The sequence below is a fragment of the Protopterus annectens genome, chromosome 5.part0, assembly GCF_019279795.1.
Source record: "Protopterus annectens isolate FY-2018-M chromosome 5.part0, PAN1.0, whole genome shotgun sequence".
Classification (NCBI taxonomy): domain Eukaryota; kingdom Metazoa; phylum Chordata; order Ceratodontiformes; family Protopteridae; genus Protopterus; species Protopterus annectens.
In genome coordinates, this window is record NC_056735.1 from 1,663,984,643 (window position 1) to 1,664,000,734 (window position 16,092).

Sequence of the window (16,092 nt, forward strand, 5' to 3'; positions counted from 1 at the left end):
ACTCAGTTGATAATTTTTCCAGGGCTATGGCCTCTGATACTGTTTTGAGGAGGTTTGATGTGAATAATGACATTTTACTTTCTCTTTAGGATAGAGATTCACTTCCTGGTTCCTTTGCTGCACAGGTGATCAAAAAGTGTGATGAAAGGGACATGTTAAATCAGGGAATGTCTAAGATTTTTTGCCCTTTTTCAGAATTTCTAAGGTATCCTCTGACTCTTCATCCAATTTGGCATAATAGCAAGCATGTTTCAAAAAAGAATACAGGGGACCCCCCCAAACCAAGAACAGTCCAAATAGTCAGTTTGACTCTTTTAAGGAATTTGTTCCCTCCTCCCATGCTGGTAGCCCCATTTCCCTTCCAGAAAGTATGAATCTCCACTTTTCCCTTTGGCAACAGGTGGTTTCAGACAAATGGGTTCTGAAGATCATTCAGCAAGGTTATAGATGGCAGTAACAGGATATTCCTTCTTGCCAGTAGATTATTTGTCATCCTCTAGACCAATTCTTTTTTTTTAATTTACACTTGTACTTCATTACATGTTCTTACTTGCAGTGATAGAACCAATTCCTCTTTCCCCATCTGGGAAAGTTTTTTTTATCAAAGATATTTTTTATGCAAAGAAGATGCTTGAACACTAGTTCTGGATCTTTCTTCTTAGACCTGTTTGTAATAGTACCTAACTTCTAAATGATTTCACTCCACAATCTGTTACCTCTTCTTCCTCATTCAAGTTTCCTGGTGACACTACATTTATAAGATGCTTTCCATCACATTCCTTTTCATCCAGACTTCAGACATTTCTTAAGTTTTGCTCGCTGCTTTTGCCTTTGGACTGACTATCCACTACCCCAAGAGTGTTCACAAAGTCTCTAGTTCCAGTTACAGCTTGTTGCTTGTTACAAGCTTTTTTTTCCATATTTAGATGATTTGCTTATCTTTGCAGAGTCTTTTTCAAAGTGTCAGGAATCTCTCACTAGGGTGAGCAATCTCTTTCACACGCTGGGATTCCAAGAGAACATTAAAAAGCCCTTTTTGACTCCTTCACACAGGACTGTGTTCCCGGGATGACAGCTGGACACCTCAGTCCAAAGAGCTTTTCTTCTACAGGAAAAAAACATATCTATAACTAAATCTATTTCTAAGGTTTTCCACTCAGACTTTGGTCACTATGAGGGAATACCTCAGGATTTTGGGTCTAATGTCAGCTATGTTTCTCATGATAACCCTGGCAAGACTCCAAATGAGAAAGATACAATGGTTTCTGTAGTCTTTTTGGTCCCATCATCAGTATCTCTTGTGTTTTCAAATCATAGTGCTGGCGTTTGCTAGTAAAAAAAATTCTTGGTGGAGACAGTAAATATCCCTAAATTTGGGTCTCCCCTTAATCCTTCCTGTTCCAAAGCAGTCAGTCATCTCAGATGCTTCAACTTTCATTGGGGGTAGTTTCAGGAGGGATAATAGTGCAAGATGTGTAGGCTACCTAGGACCTTGGTGGAGACAGCAAATATCCCTAAATTCAGTTCTCCCTTTAATCCTGGCTGTTCCAAAGTAGTCAGTCATCTCAGATGCCTCAACTTTGGTTGGAGGGCAGTTTCAGGAGGGATAATAGTGCAAGGTGTGTGGGACACCTAGGACAGATGCAAGCACATAAATATGAAAGAAATGCTTGGCCTGAGCAAGGCACTTAATCCTCTGAATCATCTTTGGTCCCCAGGGCCTCTTCAAGTTGTTTCAGACAATACTACAGTCATGTGGTACATCTACAAGCTGGGGGTACCTAGGTCATACCCGCTTTGCAGACTATCCACGTTAGCTTGGGATATAGCTTCACAATGCAATCTCACTCTACATGCATCCTTCATTTTGTCACAGATTCAAAGTGTGTCAGACTAGCTGAGCAGGACAGGGCAGATCTCACATATGTAAATGAAATCCAGGGTCTTTCAAGATTTGATCCATCTGTAGGGAGCTTCTCTAATAGACCCATTTGCCTCCTGTCTAAATAATCAGCTGGCAAGATTGTGCTTCAGGACTCCATGCAAGAAGGCCTGGAAAACATGTTTTTTCTTTTCCTTTGACAGGAATGTTCCTGTATATTTTTCCAATCTTTCCACTGATAACCGGAGTACTTCTGAAGATCCACAAGGAATCCCCCAAGATCACTGTGATAACTCCCTTTCTGGCCCAAGCAACAGTAGTTCTTCCTTCTTTTGGAAATGAGAATGGACAATTACTACAAGCTTCCTCACAGAATGAATCTACTCACACAAGATCAGAAGTGTTTGATACACCCTGACCCCAATCAACTTTAATTGACTGCCTGCTAATAGGACCTTCTTTTCTTTTAGGCACCTGCTTACTAAGGGCATGCATCAGGTACTAATGGAGGCAAGAAGGTCTGGTATTAGAAAATCATATATTAGCAAATGAAAAACATTTTCTAGTTGGTGCCAACAAGAACAATATAACTAACACCCATTCAGGTCTAGTTGCTCTCTGGTTTTACAATGTTTGTGTAAGTTACTTTCCTTTGGCCTTTCTTACTCCTCTATCAAGGTTTGTTTACTAGCCATTTCAGCATGCCTGCCCACGAATCATCCTCTTTCAAGACTATTCTCATGACAAAAAAATTTTGAAAGGGATTTTCTTTAAGAGGCCTCCAAAAAACACAGTGAACCCTTCTTGGGGTTTTAATGTTATTAGGGAAGCTAACAGTTGCTCTATTTGAATCAGTTAATCTGGCTGACTTGAGGTTCTTAACATGGGAAAACAGTTTTATCGATTACTCTGACCTCTGCAAGAACAGTATATGAGTTACAAGCTCTTTTGATTAGGCAACTCTACCCCATTTTCCACTTAGACAGCGTTTCTTTGAGAAGTAATCTGTTTTTTTATGCCTGAAGTGATATCTGAGTTTACTTTAAACAAATCTATCCATTCCCCTATTTTTCTTTACTGATCTTAAAAATGAGGATGTCCACTGACAACTCAGAAATTACCTTGACAGAACTAAATCTTTCAGATCTTCTGATATTTTGTTCCTTTCTTGTGAAGGTAAGAAGAAGTGATACCTTGAGAAATATAGACTATTTCCAAATGGCTGTCTAAAGCTATTAGCTTTTGTTGTACTCAACACAACAAAATATTTCTAGGCAGGGTCAGGGGCCCACTCTACCAGGGCCTTCACTTCATCTATTGCTTTTTGGAAAGGATTGGATTCTAGAAGTATTCTGGGAGCTGCTACTTGGTCTTCTGTGTATACTTTTACAAAGCACTATAAGCTTGATTCCTTCTCTAGGTCTAGATCAGGCTTTGAAGGACCAATTCTCCAGGGGCTCCTGGACTCTTTTCCTTTCACCTCCCAAATTTAGTAAGATAAGGTAATGTACCCATATATATATCTATATATAAGGCTACTGTAGCAGTGATCAATATGATGATCATAGTACAGTTGTGTAAGTGAACTTACCATACTGGTAGCTGCTGGAATGATCACAGCGGCAGTTGCCGACCCCCCCCCCTTATTTTTTGTGTGTTGTGTATGCTCCAGTGTGGTTAGTATTTATTTTTTGTTTTTCCTAGCACTCCCCTTTCAGGGGTCAGCCTGCCTCTCTCTGTATGCCAGGAAAGCTCTGAAGGGCTTAGCACCCAAACTTGTCATTTAGTCCATTCAGCTCAGGCTGCCTGGTAGTTTTGGTGTGAACAAAGTGCCCTAAGCTGGCCAGCTGTTATATCCTTGAAAGGATATAACCCATATAGCTAAAGCTACTCCTGATCATTCGAACATTCACTGTTATGTTAAGTCTAGCTGTAGTTTCTTAGACATTTGTTTTATCCTTCAGTACCTTGGCTATGAATCTTTTTTGCTACTTTCTTCTATTTTATCTTTCTGAATACATGACTTACCTGGATTTGCTAGACGAGTACTGGTAGGTCCAAGAATCTGATAGGGATCTAAAAGTAAGAACAATTTTTGAGTCACTACCAAGTCAGGGTTTGACAGTGAAGTACACAATATTGTTGGCAGAACTGAACAACAAAGGACCTGTTTAGTAACCCTTTGCATTTATAGGTACTTTTAAAAAACAAGCAGTAAGATGAATAAATTAGCAGCTAAAGAAAAGGAACACTACATGTATAATAAAGAATTTCATATCTTAATTCGCTAGCCATTATTTAATTCATAAATAGGGCTAAAGTTTTTTAAGAACTGTCTGTAACCAGCTGTAATGACTTTATTCACTCTAGAAGCTTAGAATAGTCATTTGTTTACATATATTGATTTTGATCACTTAGCATGAACTGTTATTCTGCATGAGCAATTAATATAATTCCTAATATTTAATGGTAAGAAAGGCATTTCAGTCGCACTGAACCTAGGTTGCAATGACTAGCAAGTGGTTATCTGAACAGATACCAAATAGCCTGTTTATTTGAGTCATACAGGAGATACACATAAAGTGAAGTCAAAAAGTTTTATATATATATATATATATATATATATATATATATATATATATATATATATAAAATCGTGGATGCAGACTTTCCTAGGATGCAAACAACTCTAAACATAACTGGGCAGAGACAGGACAAAAACAGTAACCATGAGAAGTGTTAAGTGAAAGGAAAGTGGAAGAAAACTTGACAAGAAATACTTGTGTTTTCTTCAACTAGTATAACAGATTTGTCATGCCACTGACATTTTAGTTTGACAGCTACAAATCATGTAGAAATTAAGAAAATGAGATGCTCTAACCACTTTTTTCATTACTTGATAAAAAATTGCTATTTCCCTGTAATAACATGCAACAAAGCTGTGATCTGCAAAAAATGTATGAGAATATATTTACCAATCTGAGGGCGCTGTTCCTCTGTCTTAGGTATTACTGATGCTGACTGTGCACCTATGGAAAATAAAGTACTATAAATTATTATTCTTAAGATTGTATTCAACATTTCTAGTGCACAATAAATTTTTCTCAATGTCAGCAAAAGTGTACAGTTCATCCAGGATAATGCTCTGAATATCATTTGAATATATAATGTAACACCTTCTTCTGATTAGCAAAAGCCATCATTAAATGAGTAACTACCTGACTTCTATATAAACCTATATAGCCATGTTGTAGGGCCAATGCACAAATGTGTTATATTTCACTGTAACTTGTATTTGCCAATCTTTACTTTCTTTGTTCTTATGTATAGCTTTCTCTGTGACATACTATATGTATAGCTCTCTCTGTGACATACTATGCATTGTGTAAATGTGCTTGTTTTACAAAAGAATATCTTACTCTATGATAAATGTATAAGTATTTCATACTATCTCATACTTATAAATGTTTACATTTCAATGTTTTATGTGGAGCTTTTCTACCTGGGCCTCTGCTGTAAAAGGACATGTGTCCAGACAGATTTTCCCTGTAAACAAATGTAAAATAAATAAAATAATAATAATAAATAAATATTATAAAGTGTATTTCTAAACTACAAAAATAAAATGAATTATACACATCATGTTTTGTAGGATACTGCCACTAACATCTACTAGTAAATCTGTGTTCTAAACTGTAGGGGAAATGTGCACTTATTAAATACAAAAAATGATTATACAAAACCTGTCTGATAAGCCTGGACACGAAACTGATTGGGTATCAATGAACATTAAAGGAAACACTATTTTTAGAAATAGAAGTGGCTACTTTAATAAAGAAAAACTTCCAAAATCATAATTCATTAACAGATACTCTAGTAAGATAGACATATTAACATATTTATTACTAGCTTTAACAGTGTACAAATTTCTGTCTTTGTTTAATGTTGTAAAGTTAATAACAAGATGTGGCAGTGATAAAGTTACATAAATATCTGTTCTGTAGGATACTGGTTGTTGTTCTTCTTTTGGCTTTTCCCGGTTAGGGGTTGCCACAGCGGAACTCCGGTCCACTAATGATTGTCAGTAGATTTTTTACAGGTGCCAAGGTGCCAGCCCAACGCCCAACCTTCAACAAAGGCACACCCATTCTACGTATCTCTTTCGAATGCCACTCGACTGCGGGGAGGACATGCAGACTCCATACAGAAGATGCTCCAGCCGAGAATCAAACGGGAGAACCTCTTGCTGTGAGGCAACAATGCTACCACTGCACCACCGTGGCTTTCAGTAGGATACTGGTATAAGAACTAAATACTTTCACTGGACATTATTAAAAAGCATAACAAGTTTATATCAAAACCCAGAATGATTGGGATGAACGTATGGGTAAATACAAATTAGATTTATTGACTTCTTGAAGTGTTGTCCTTTTTTGATGAAGAACATTATTATGTATTATTGCAACTAAAATTCAGCATTTAAGAAAGTTCCAAAGTCTTGGAATAAGGGCTATGCAATGACTAACTGGTCTAGTTCAGGTTATCAAATTTTTTAAATGTCAAAATTCATATGGTAGGGCGTGGCCAAGGATGAACACAGGGTAGCAGCAGATTACTTCAGCTCCACCAACATAACTACATTAACAGGAAATTATTACTTCAAAATTCAACTAATGGAATAATTTTCTTTCTAAAAACATTTGGACTATCATTACTTATAATAATATCCAAAAAAGAAAGAAAATTTAACTGACTTTCCTGTCAGAAATCTTTTTGGAAATTTCTCTCTCATTACTTCTGTTCAGAATGAGTTCCAGCAAGGCTAACAGTCAGGATTCCATCATTAAGAAAGAGCTTCAGACATTATTATCAACTATACAGCAACTAACAACTAAAATGGACAAACTGGATGTTAAAATTGACAATTTTATAGAGAAAACCACAAAACAAATGGATGTACTACTCCAAGATCTACAACATCAGAATGCCCAGATAACAGGTATAGAAGAGGCACTTAATGATATGGACAACAGAATTAAGGAAGAAGAAATAAACATTGAATTTTTATTGAAACAAAACACCCACCTTCAATCCAAACTAGATGACTTGGAAAACAGATCCAGACATAACAATATAAGGATTTTTGGACTGCCAGAAAATATAGAAGGTAATAATATTACATCTTTTTTAAACACTTGGCTTCCCAAGACTTTAGATCTGTCAGAGGCATTTTCTTTTGGCATTGAAAAAGCCCACAGGTCTTTATCCACCTCTAATACAAATAAAAATTATCCTAGATCAGTTATTGTAAGATTTTTATCATCTTATGACAAGGAGATGGTATTAAAATCTGCATGGGCTAAATCACCTATAAAAATTAATGAAGCAACTGTGCGCTTTGACAATGACTATTCCTCTTTGGTAATATCAAAAAGAAAGGTCTTTTTACCATTAATAAGAGAGCTTAAGAAAGCACAGTTCAAAACTCATCTTTTATTTCCTTCCAAACTGAAAATCTTTTTACCTGATGGCCCTAAAATTTTTGAAGACCTGGACTCTGCATTGGTATATATTAAAAAAAATAAAATACTAGACAAAATAGAGGATATGGAATGGGCAAGTCCTTCGTTAAAAAGAATGGCAACAGGAACATCTTGGAAGACATCAGAGAAACAAAAAAGACTAAAAAACAAATTACATGTTTTATATTTCTTTGAACTCTTTAATTACAGTTTCTGAATTTACAAGAAAACCATAAACATCTTAATGATTTGTACAAAGTTATACTAATGTGCAAGAACTGAAGTTTGTTTTATGGATAATCAAACTTTCATGAGGAACAAATAACCTGATATAAATCAACTTGTTTCTCTTCTGTAACTAAGAGACCTAAGGTTAGTAATATGTTATATTTTTCTTTCTTTATTTATTTTAAATAATAGTACTCTATTTAAACTAAACACATATGGGAGGGGGATGGAGGACAGGGAGGGGGGAATGATGAAAAGAAGGAAAAAAGGGGAAAAATAAAATATTATCTCTTTAAAATTATTTATGCTGTTTAAATAAAACTGCTTCATATTATACTATGATTAAATTGCTTAAACACATAATATCAAATAATAAGTTATGATATAACTGTAGTTGACTAGAACTAAAGCAGTTGTAAGTAATGTGTCTCAGGTTTTACTTTACTAAAAGAAACAGCAAGTAAATATATATGTAGGTAGTTTTTTTTTTTTTTTTTCTTCGAGAAGTAGCAAGGTTCTAATGATGCTGATGTGTGTTTGTAACATATTTTGAATGGGAAAATGGAATGGGACACATAAATATAAGAAATGTTTATGTTAGATAATTTGAGGCTTGGTTTCACTGCCATAGAAACTGCAATGACTTGTGGAGTGCGTCGAGAAGGTTTTACACTATATAAATCCTTTTACATTCAAAATCAATGTTTGTCACTTACTTTTACTAAAATTCCCGCCAGAATGTTATAAGAGACAATCTCAGTTATAGGTATCCTCGTGAATCGTGTCCTCGAGCCGATTTAAAAGCTTCAACATTCAACAAATGCACAGAGAAGCTGAAAGCAGCCATTTTGAACTTTGACCCCTGATTTCACACAGACGTGACGCAAATTCAAGAAGTAAACCAGTTTCAGGAAGTAGAACTGCTGTAAATGCGGTATTGTGATGAAAAACGAACTTTATGACAACAAAATGTGAGTTTTTCTTTATAATAATTTACTTATTTAAGATGTAACTTATAAAATGTAAAAGTTATAATGATTTTTAATGTCTTAATATGCCATAGTAAACAAATGAAATAACTTAGAATGCATAGAAGCTAAACTCATGCATATAAGACTCTGAAAGCTTATATAGTTGCTGCACTTCAATGCATATAGGTGCTTATAATTTAATGATATATAACATTATAATGCATTTATTTTAACAAAGATAAATAAGTATATGCATTATTATGATTTTATTTCAGAAGAAAGTGTCATGTGATACATTTTAAAGCTTCAGTGCAGATATATGAGATATAGCAGGCTTTCATCACAATGATTCATGCATAACTAGAGATCAACATTGCTTTGTAGTCTGTTCTTTTTATCTCATATACTGAGAATAATCATTTTTATTTAAATGGTAAGAACAAGTAAGAGAAGGAAGCTTGTAGTAAATGTAGTTTAAAGTTTTAAAACTACTAATAATACTGTTATGGCAGAAAATATGAATACTCTAATGTAAATAATATTTTGAGTCATAATAGCCTTAGATAATAAATGTTATTAAATTCAAATGAACATAAACATATAATAAGAACCTACCACTACAAGTTTATATTAAACAACTAAAAGGGTATCTTTTGTTTTTCTCCTCTGCTCTCTCTTTCAGGATTGTTAGAATGCTTTTATGATAGTGTATACATTATATAGAATAGATATACATAACATTGTTAAGATGACTATAAAAGTTTTATATGATAATACAAAGGTATTCTCAAAAATAATGTTGGTAATGTTTCTATTTCTCAAAGATGATTTATAATAAGTCATATACTGTATAAGTTTTAAAGTAAACAAATATGAGATATACATAATACAAGTTAGTGATATTGATTATAAGTTCTATTTTAGTTTTTTATATATTATCATAAAGATTAGTTAGTGTAAATGTTATAATAACCTATTTCTTAACTTTCATATCTAACTATTACATTAATTGCATAATTGATCTTCTTTTATTTATTATACTGTAAAACAAGAAGCTGTTATATAAATTGTTTAAGTCCTGCTATAATAGATAATCAAAATAATGAGCTTAACTTTAGTTAATAAAAGTTAGTATTTAATTAATTTTGGTGGCAGCTGGGGTACTGCTGCTTAGGATAGGGAGATAACTTGAGTGGTATTTGCTACTCGAAGTTGGAGTTTTTAACTCCAGGCTGGATGCAATGTTTAATCCAAACAATATTTTCACCTGATATTTGTTATGTGTACATAGTTTTGACATCCACATCACATTTTATAAACTCTATGTCACTACAAATAAAAGTTAATATTTCACATAATTTCATAAGATCTTCACTAATTGCAGCTATAATTAATATAATACCTAAAGGAGGAGACATAATAATACTTACTTTAGTAAATGCTATTCTGATTATATGTTTTATATGTTTATAGAAGTTAAATGGTAACTTTAAAAGGAATTTCTCTAAACATTAATGGACTGAATAACCCATGTAAAAGGGGAAGTTTAATGAGATATATTAATCTGCATAGAGCCAACTTAATATTCCTTCAGGAAACACATCTCCTGAAAAAAGATATAGATAAATTAGCCACTAATAAATATACAATCTTGGTTAGCTCAGAACACACACAGAAAAAAAGAGGAGTGGCTATTTTATGGAACAAAAATATGCCCACACCTATAATTATTAAGTCATATAAAGATGACAAAGGAATGTTCTGCCTGGTTACAATACAGATTAATGGGAAAATCTATACATTGATTAATGTATACTGGATACCAGGAATTGGCACTAATACAGTGAAATACCATCTCAATAAGATTATATCATTTTCTAAAGGAGATATTATTTTAGCAGGAGATTTTAACTGTATCCTACATGAAAAAGATACTACTACTATAGGAAAAAGGAAAATCACATCTAATGCAAAACATTTAAAGGATTTCATTAATTTATATCATTTGAATGATATTAATAATCAGACAGATTCTAAATCATTACCATATACCTTTTTTTTCTAATAAACATAGAACTTATTCAAGAATAGATAGAGTCTTTATTTCTAACCAACTGGTAATGGACCTAACTAATTCTAAGATCATTTCATGCCCTATATCGGATCATAATTCAATTGTCTTCGAATTTAGGGTAAATATTACTCATAATGTTCAGATCAAAAGAATACCTGCATACCTAACTCAACTAAAAGATTATAAAGATTATATACTTACAGAGGTACAACATTTTTTGGACTTAAACACTACACCTGACGTCTCCATTATTTACATTTGGGATGCTCTAAAATCTTATTTATATGGACAAAGTATCAGATGGTATAATAACAAAAGGAAAACTTGGGACAGGGAATTAATAGACATACAAAACAAATTAGACTCATATAAACATAATAATAAGGAAAATATTATGGACAAAAAAGTCATTGAGGAAATAAATAAATTAAATGAGAAATACAAAGAAATTTTAAATCACAAAGTCAAAATAACATTAGAGAAATATAAATTTTTGTCTTACTGAATAAGTCCCAAATACTTACATAGACTTAAAAATAAAACGAAAAGGCTTAATAAACAAAATCACATCAAAGAAATTTTTTCTTCAATGAAAAAGAAGAATGTTTCTAGTTTACCAGAAATATTAGATGAATTTAGAAATCACTTTCATAACATTAACCATAATAACATTAATATGGAATCTAAAGACAGAATAAAGAACTTTATAATTACAAACATGAACAAAAAACTTAATAAACAACAGACTGGATTAATAGATAAAAATATTTCATATACAGAGGTTATCACACAAATAAATAAACTTAAATTAAACAAAGCACCAGGTAATGATGGTATTATTCCTGAGATTTATAAAATCCTTCCTAAGAGAACCTATTCATTAATACAAAAGGTTTTTATTTCAGCTCAAAATGAATTGATAATTCCCCCATCTTGGCAATACACATTTCTTTCACCAATCTTGAAACCCAATAAAGATCCAACTAGATGCACATCATACAGTCCCATTTCACTACTTACTGTTGACTACAAAATGTTCATGAATATATTTGCTGACAGATTAAAAACAATCATTCCAAGTATAATAGATATAGATCAGACAGGCTTTATTACAAATAGAAATAATTTTGATAATATAAGGAGAACGTTAACTCTGATTGATTATGCAAACAGAAAAAAGAAAGATTTGACACTCATCAGCCTTGATATAAGTTCAGCATTTGACTCAGTAAGTTGGGACTATCTGTTTATCTTATTGAAGTGTACAAATTTCTCTAATACATTTGTGAATTTAATTGAACATTTATATAAAGGAGCGTTGGCATACATTAAAATTGGAACACATGTCTTACAAAAGATACCCATATTAAAAGGCACAAAACAAGGGTGTCCACTTTCACCATTATTATTTACTTTAATAATGGAGCCTTGGGCTAATTTGATCAGGAACAGCAATGATATAGATGGATTTGGTATAGATGAAAATACAATATCTAAAATCCAACTTTTTGCAGATGATGTTTTAATTACATCAACAGGGACAAATTCTTCTATGCAGTCATTATTTGATAAGATGACAGATGTCAAGAATATTTCAGGTTTGATATTTAATGAAGAAAAAACTAAAATATTACTAATATACACAGGGAAAAATGTTCTCACTAGTGATTTTCTTAAATACATACCCAATTCAGGTCAAATAACTTATTTAGGCATAATATTAACTAAAGATATTAAATCCATTATACATCATAATTATAGTAATTGTCTTCATAATATACAAACTCATTTCAATAGCTGGAACAATATGCTTTTTACCATGGAAGAAAGACTCACAATTATTAAAATGATAATATTCCCGAAGATATTATACATAATACAATCAATAATACTCCCACCTACAAAAATAATTATTAAGAAATTAAATTCACAAATGTTAAATTTCTTATGGGCACCCAATAGACCTAGGATTGCATTAAAGAAACATACTAATAGTTGGTCCCAAGGGGGTATATCATTTCCAGACTTTGATTTATACACTCAGACTTTGATTTATACACTATCTCTTCTATTATAAAAGTTATATCATTACTAATAGATCAATCACATGTTGCAAAATGGAAGGAATATTGGGAATTAATTAGCATGCACTTCACAAAAATATCGTTAACACACAAAAATACTATTATAAACAATCCCATGTTATGGTTACTTAAAGAGTTTTGTACCTCACCTATTACACCAAAATATATAACTAGTTACCCATTAAATATTATTATTAGATATCGTAATTTTATATATACACATCCTAAGTATAAGGAATGGAATTTTATCTTATTTCCCATAATATATACACAAGGTATTCTTTTATCATCCACCTCTGAAAGAACTCTTCTAGTCACAGAGAATAATTTAAAGTATTGGTATCAGATGCTGTCAGATAATAAAGTAAAAAATTTAGACTTCTTAAAGCAAGAATTTGATTTGAGAGAAACATGTTGGTTAGAGATTCAGATTTTTAGACAACATCTTGCTAACAAACTTGACTTAATGTCTTTAACAGTTAAAGAATCTGTTCCAATACTGATTGACTACTTGATACTAAATTTACAACAAAGGGTTTCTGATAAAGGTAAGCTCTCACTCATACATAAAATTATTAGAGATGAAACCTATTATAGTTCAGATAATTACTGGAATTATTTCAATTCCATTAATGGTGAATTACCAAAACAACAAGATAAACAATATATATTGGAATCTGCTTATAAAACTACTTCTTCTATTAATTGGAGACTTTATACCTGGAAATTTTTACATAGATCTTTCTATACACCCCTAATGATGAAAAAAATTAACAAAAAAGATAACATATGTACGAGATGTACTGTAGAAATAAATGCTGACTGGGCACATATGTTTTACGATTGCATAAAACTGAAGGAATATTGGATGTTAATCAATGATTTTTTGCAGGCTCTTTTTACAGATAATTTCATAGTCTTTAAGTCACTTATATTATTTAACACCCCTGTTCCTAAATGTGTTAAAAAAGTTAAACTTCCTTTACTATGGTCAATTCTAGCAGTGGCTAGAAAAATAATAACCAGAAACTGAATTTCAGATACTCCTCCTTCATTTAATGAATTATGACTGAAGTGTGTCATATGGAACTAATGACAATAAAGTCAAGAACCAATAGGAAAACATCTTATTATAATATATGGGATACCTTACAAAACTTGTTAAAACAGTCTTAGTTTTATTAATAAGATGTTACAGTTTAATTAATTGATTTAATTTAGAGTGGATGTCTTTGTAAATACTTTAGTTGTTTAATTAAATGTTATAATTGTTTATATGTTAATTGCTTGCATAAGATTGTTATAATATTTATTTTGTATGTTAAAACTAATAAACTTGTTTAAAAAAAAAATTCATATGGTAGAGACCATATGATCGACATTTTAAAAAGCTGAACTGTTTGTACTGAGATTGCGGTACAGTGCGGATTACAGAATATGTCTTTTTCCCCACTGTAGTGTGATCTCAGAGTTGGTGTAAATTTACCCCATTGCAAAAACACGTCTTGTTACCTCATTTTTCAACTTTTTAAAAATGTCAATCTAATGGTCTTGGCTATAGGAATTTCGACATTTTAAACACAAGTACACTGTTCAGTAAAGCACAGTTTAATAAAAACAAACAAAATAAAATGCAGTAAAACAAAGCTTCCAAGTAAAACTCTTCCTCAGTGTATCATAAAAACAAGTGAATGCACTTCTTATATATAAAACACAGCCAATCAATGAAAAAACAGCCTTAATGGCAATTAATGATTTAAAGTGCCCCAACATTAAACACCAGAAAATATCAAAGATTGTTAGACATATATAGTTATATTTACTAACTACACTAAGTCATGTTTCTCTTTTAGAACAGGTTTAATACTAATACTACCATTTAAACCTGGTGCATGGTCTGCCCTAAAGTAGTTGATACATGTATACTCAGCTAGCTCTGTTTTATTTATTAAATCTCCCCTATTTTATTTAAAACTACCACTTGCAAAATCCTAAACTGGAACTTATGCTCTAATCCTACACTAGGCACATGCTTTGCTAAAGTATTAGTAAGAACATTGCTATGAATGTCAGAAAAATGTGAGCGTATTCTTTCTTTTAATTTTTTGTCTTGCCAATGTAAAAACATTGGCAGTGAACACAATTAGCAAGGTAGATCACATTTTCTGCATTAAAAGTACCTGAAGCCTTAAATTTAAACCTCTCTTGACTCAAGGGATGCACAAAATATAAATCCATATTAATATCCTTGCCATTTGTACAGTTATGGCAAGGTTTTGTACCTGATTTCATTAAGGGCCTCTTGACCATATTATTTCTACTTATATCTTTATAGTACAGATATTGTTTTAACTTTTTTTCTTTTTTAAACACAAGTTGTTGCATAGTCCCCACTACTTTACTAACTGCCTGGTTGGAGACTAAAATAGTCCAATTTTTCTTAATGATCCGTTGTAAAGATCCAGTATGTCTATTAAACCTCATCATGTAGTTGACCTTACTAATCTTCCTATTACTTCTTTCTTGGTCTGGAGGATTAACATTATTTCCTGACAAGTAAGGTTTAGCAACAATTCTCCTTAGCCTAGTCACTAGATCTTTAGATTCATCGACCACAGCAGTATTATAGCTTCCCTCTAGAAAATCTCTTGCCATTCCTTCCATTTTTATATTGAACGTTTCATCCTTAGTACTGAGGCTACTGGCTCTCATGAATTGGCCTGTGACCACCCCTTTAAAAATGTAATGGGGGTGCATAGCTTTCCCCTCTGTCCCTGCAGCAAATGCCACCAGCAGTTGTTCAGATTTTCTTTGAGTTTTAGTCCTGTCCAAGTAAAATCTAAGTTGTCTATGCACATCTAAGGAATGCATTATCCATTCCCCTTTATTCTGTGGGTTAGGAAAGAAGGTAGGCAAATGAATGGACTGATTAAGAGCCACACTGGATACCACCTTGGGCGCGAAGGAGGGATTGGTTCCGGGGGACACCCAGTCCGCATGAAAGATATTGAAAGGCTCCACTGCCATAAGGGCCTGTAATTCAGATACCCTTCTTGCAGAAGTGATTGCTAAAAGGAAAGCTGTTTTCCAGGAAAGGAATTTTAAATCTGTAGTAGCAGCTTGCTTGAAAGGAGGAAGAGTGAGTTTCTCCAAGACAAAATTAAGGTCCCAGGCTAGGGTTGGAGCTCTCCTGGATGGCCTTAAATTTTTGGCCCCTCTGAGGAACTGTTTGAGCAGTGGATGTGAGAATAGGGGAGGCTCTGTGCTGTAATGAGCTGAAATGCCTGAGGCATGAATTTTGATGGAGGAAAAGGACAAGCCCTTATAAAGC

General features: G+C 32.8%; 1 protein-coding gene across 7 annotated transcripts in view; it reads right to left on the minus strand.

Moving 5' to 3' along the window:
* ERG (ETS transcription factor ERG) overlaps positions 1 to 16,092 on the minus strand; it is a 2,569,778-nt gene that overhangs the window by 10,689 nt on the left and 2,542,997 nt on the right. For all 7 annotated transcript variants that reach the window (XM_044071455.1, XM_044071454.1, XM_044071452.1 and 4 more), the window contains 2 exons: positions 4,858 to 4,911; positions 3,911 to 3,958 (listed from right to left, as the gene is read on the minus strand). In XM_044071455.1, coding sequence (XP_043927390.1) covers positions 3,911 to 3,958; positions 4,858 to 4,911 — 102 coding nt within the window. The remainder of the gene's footprint in view (positions 1 to 3,910; positions 3,959 to 4,857; positions 4,912 to 16,092) is intronic.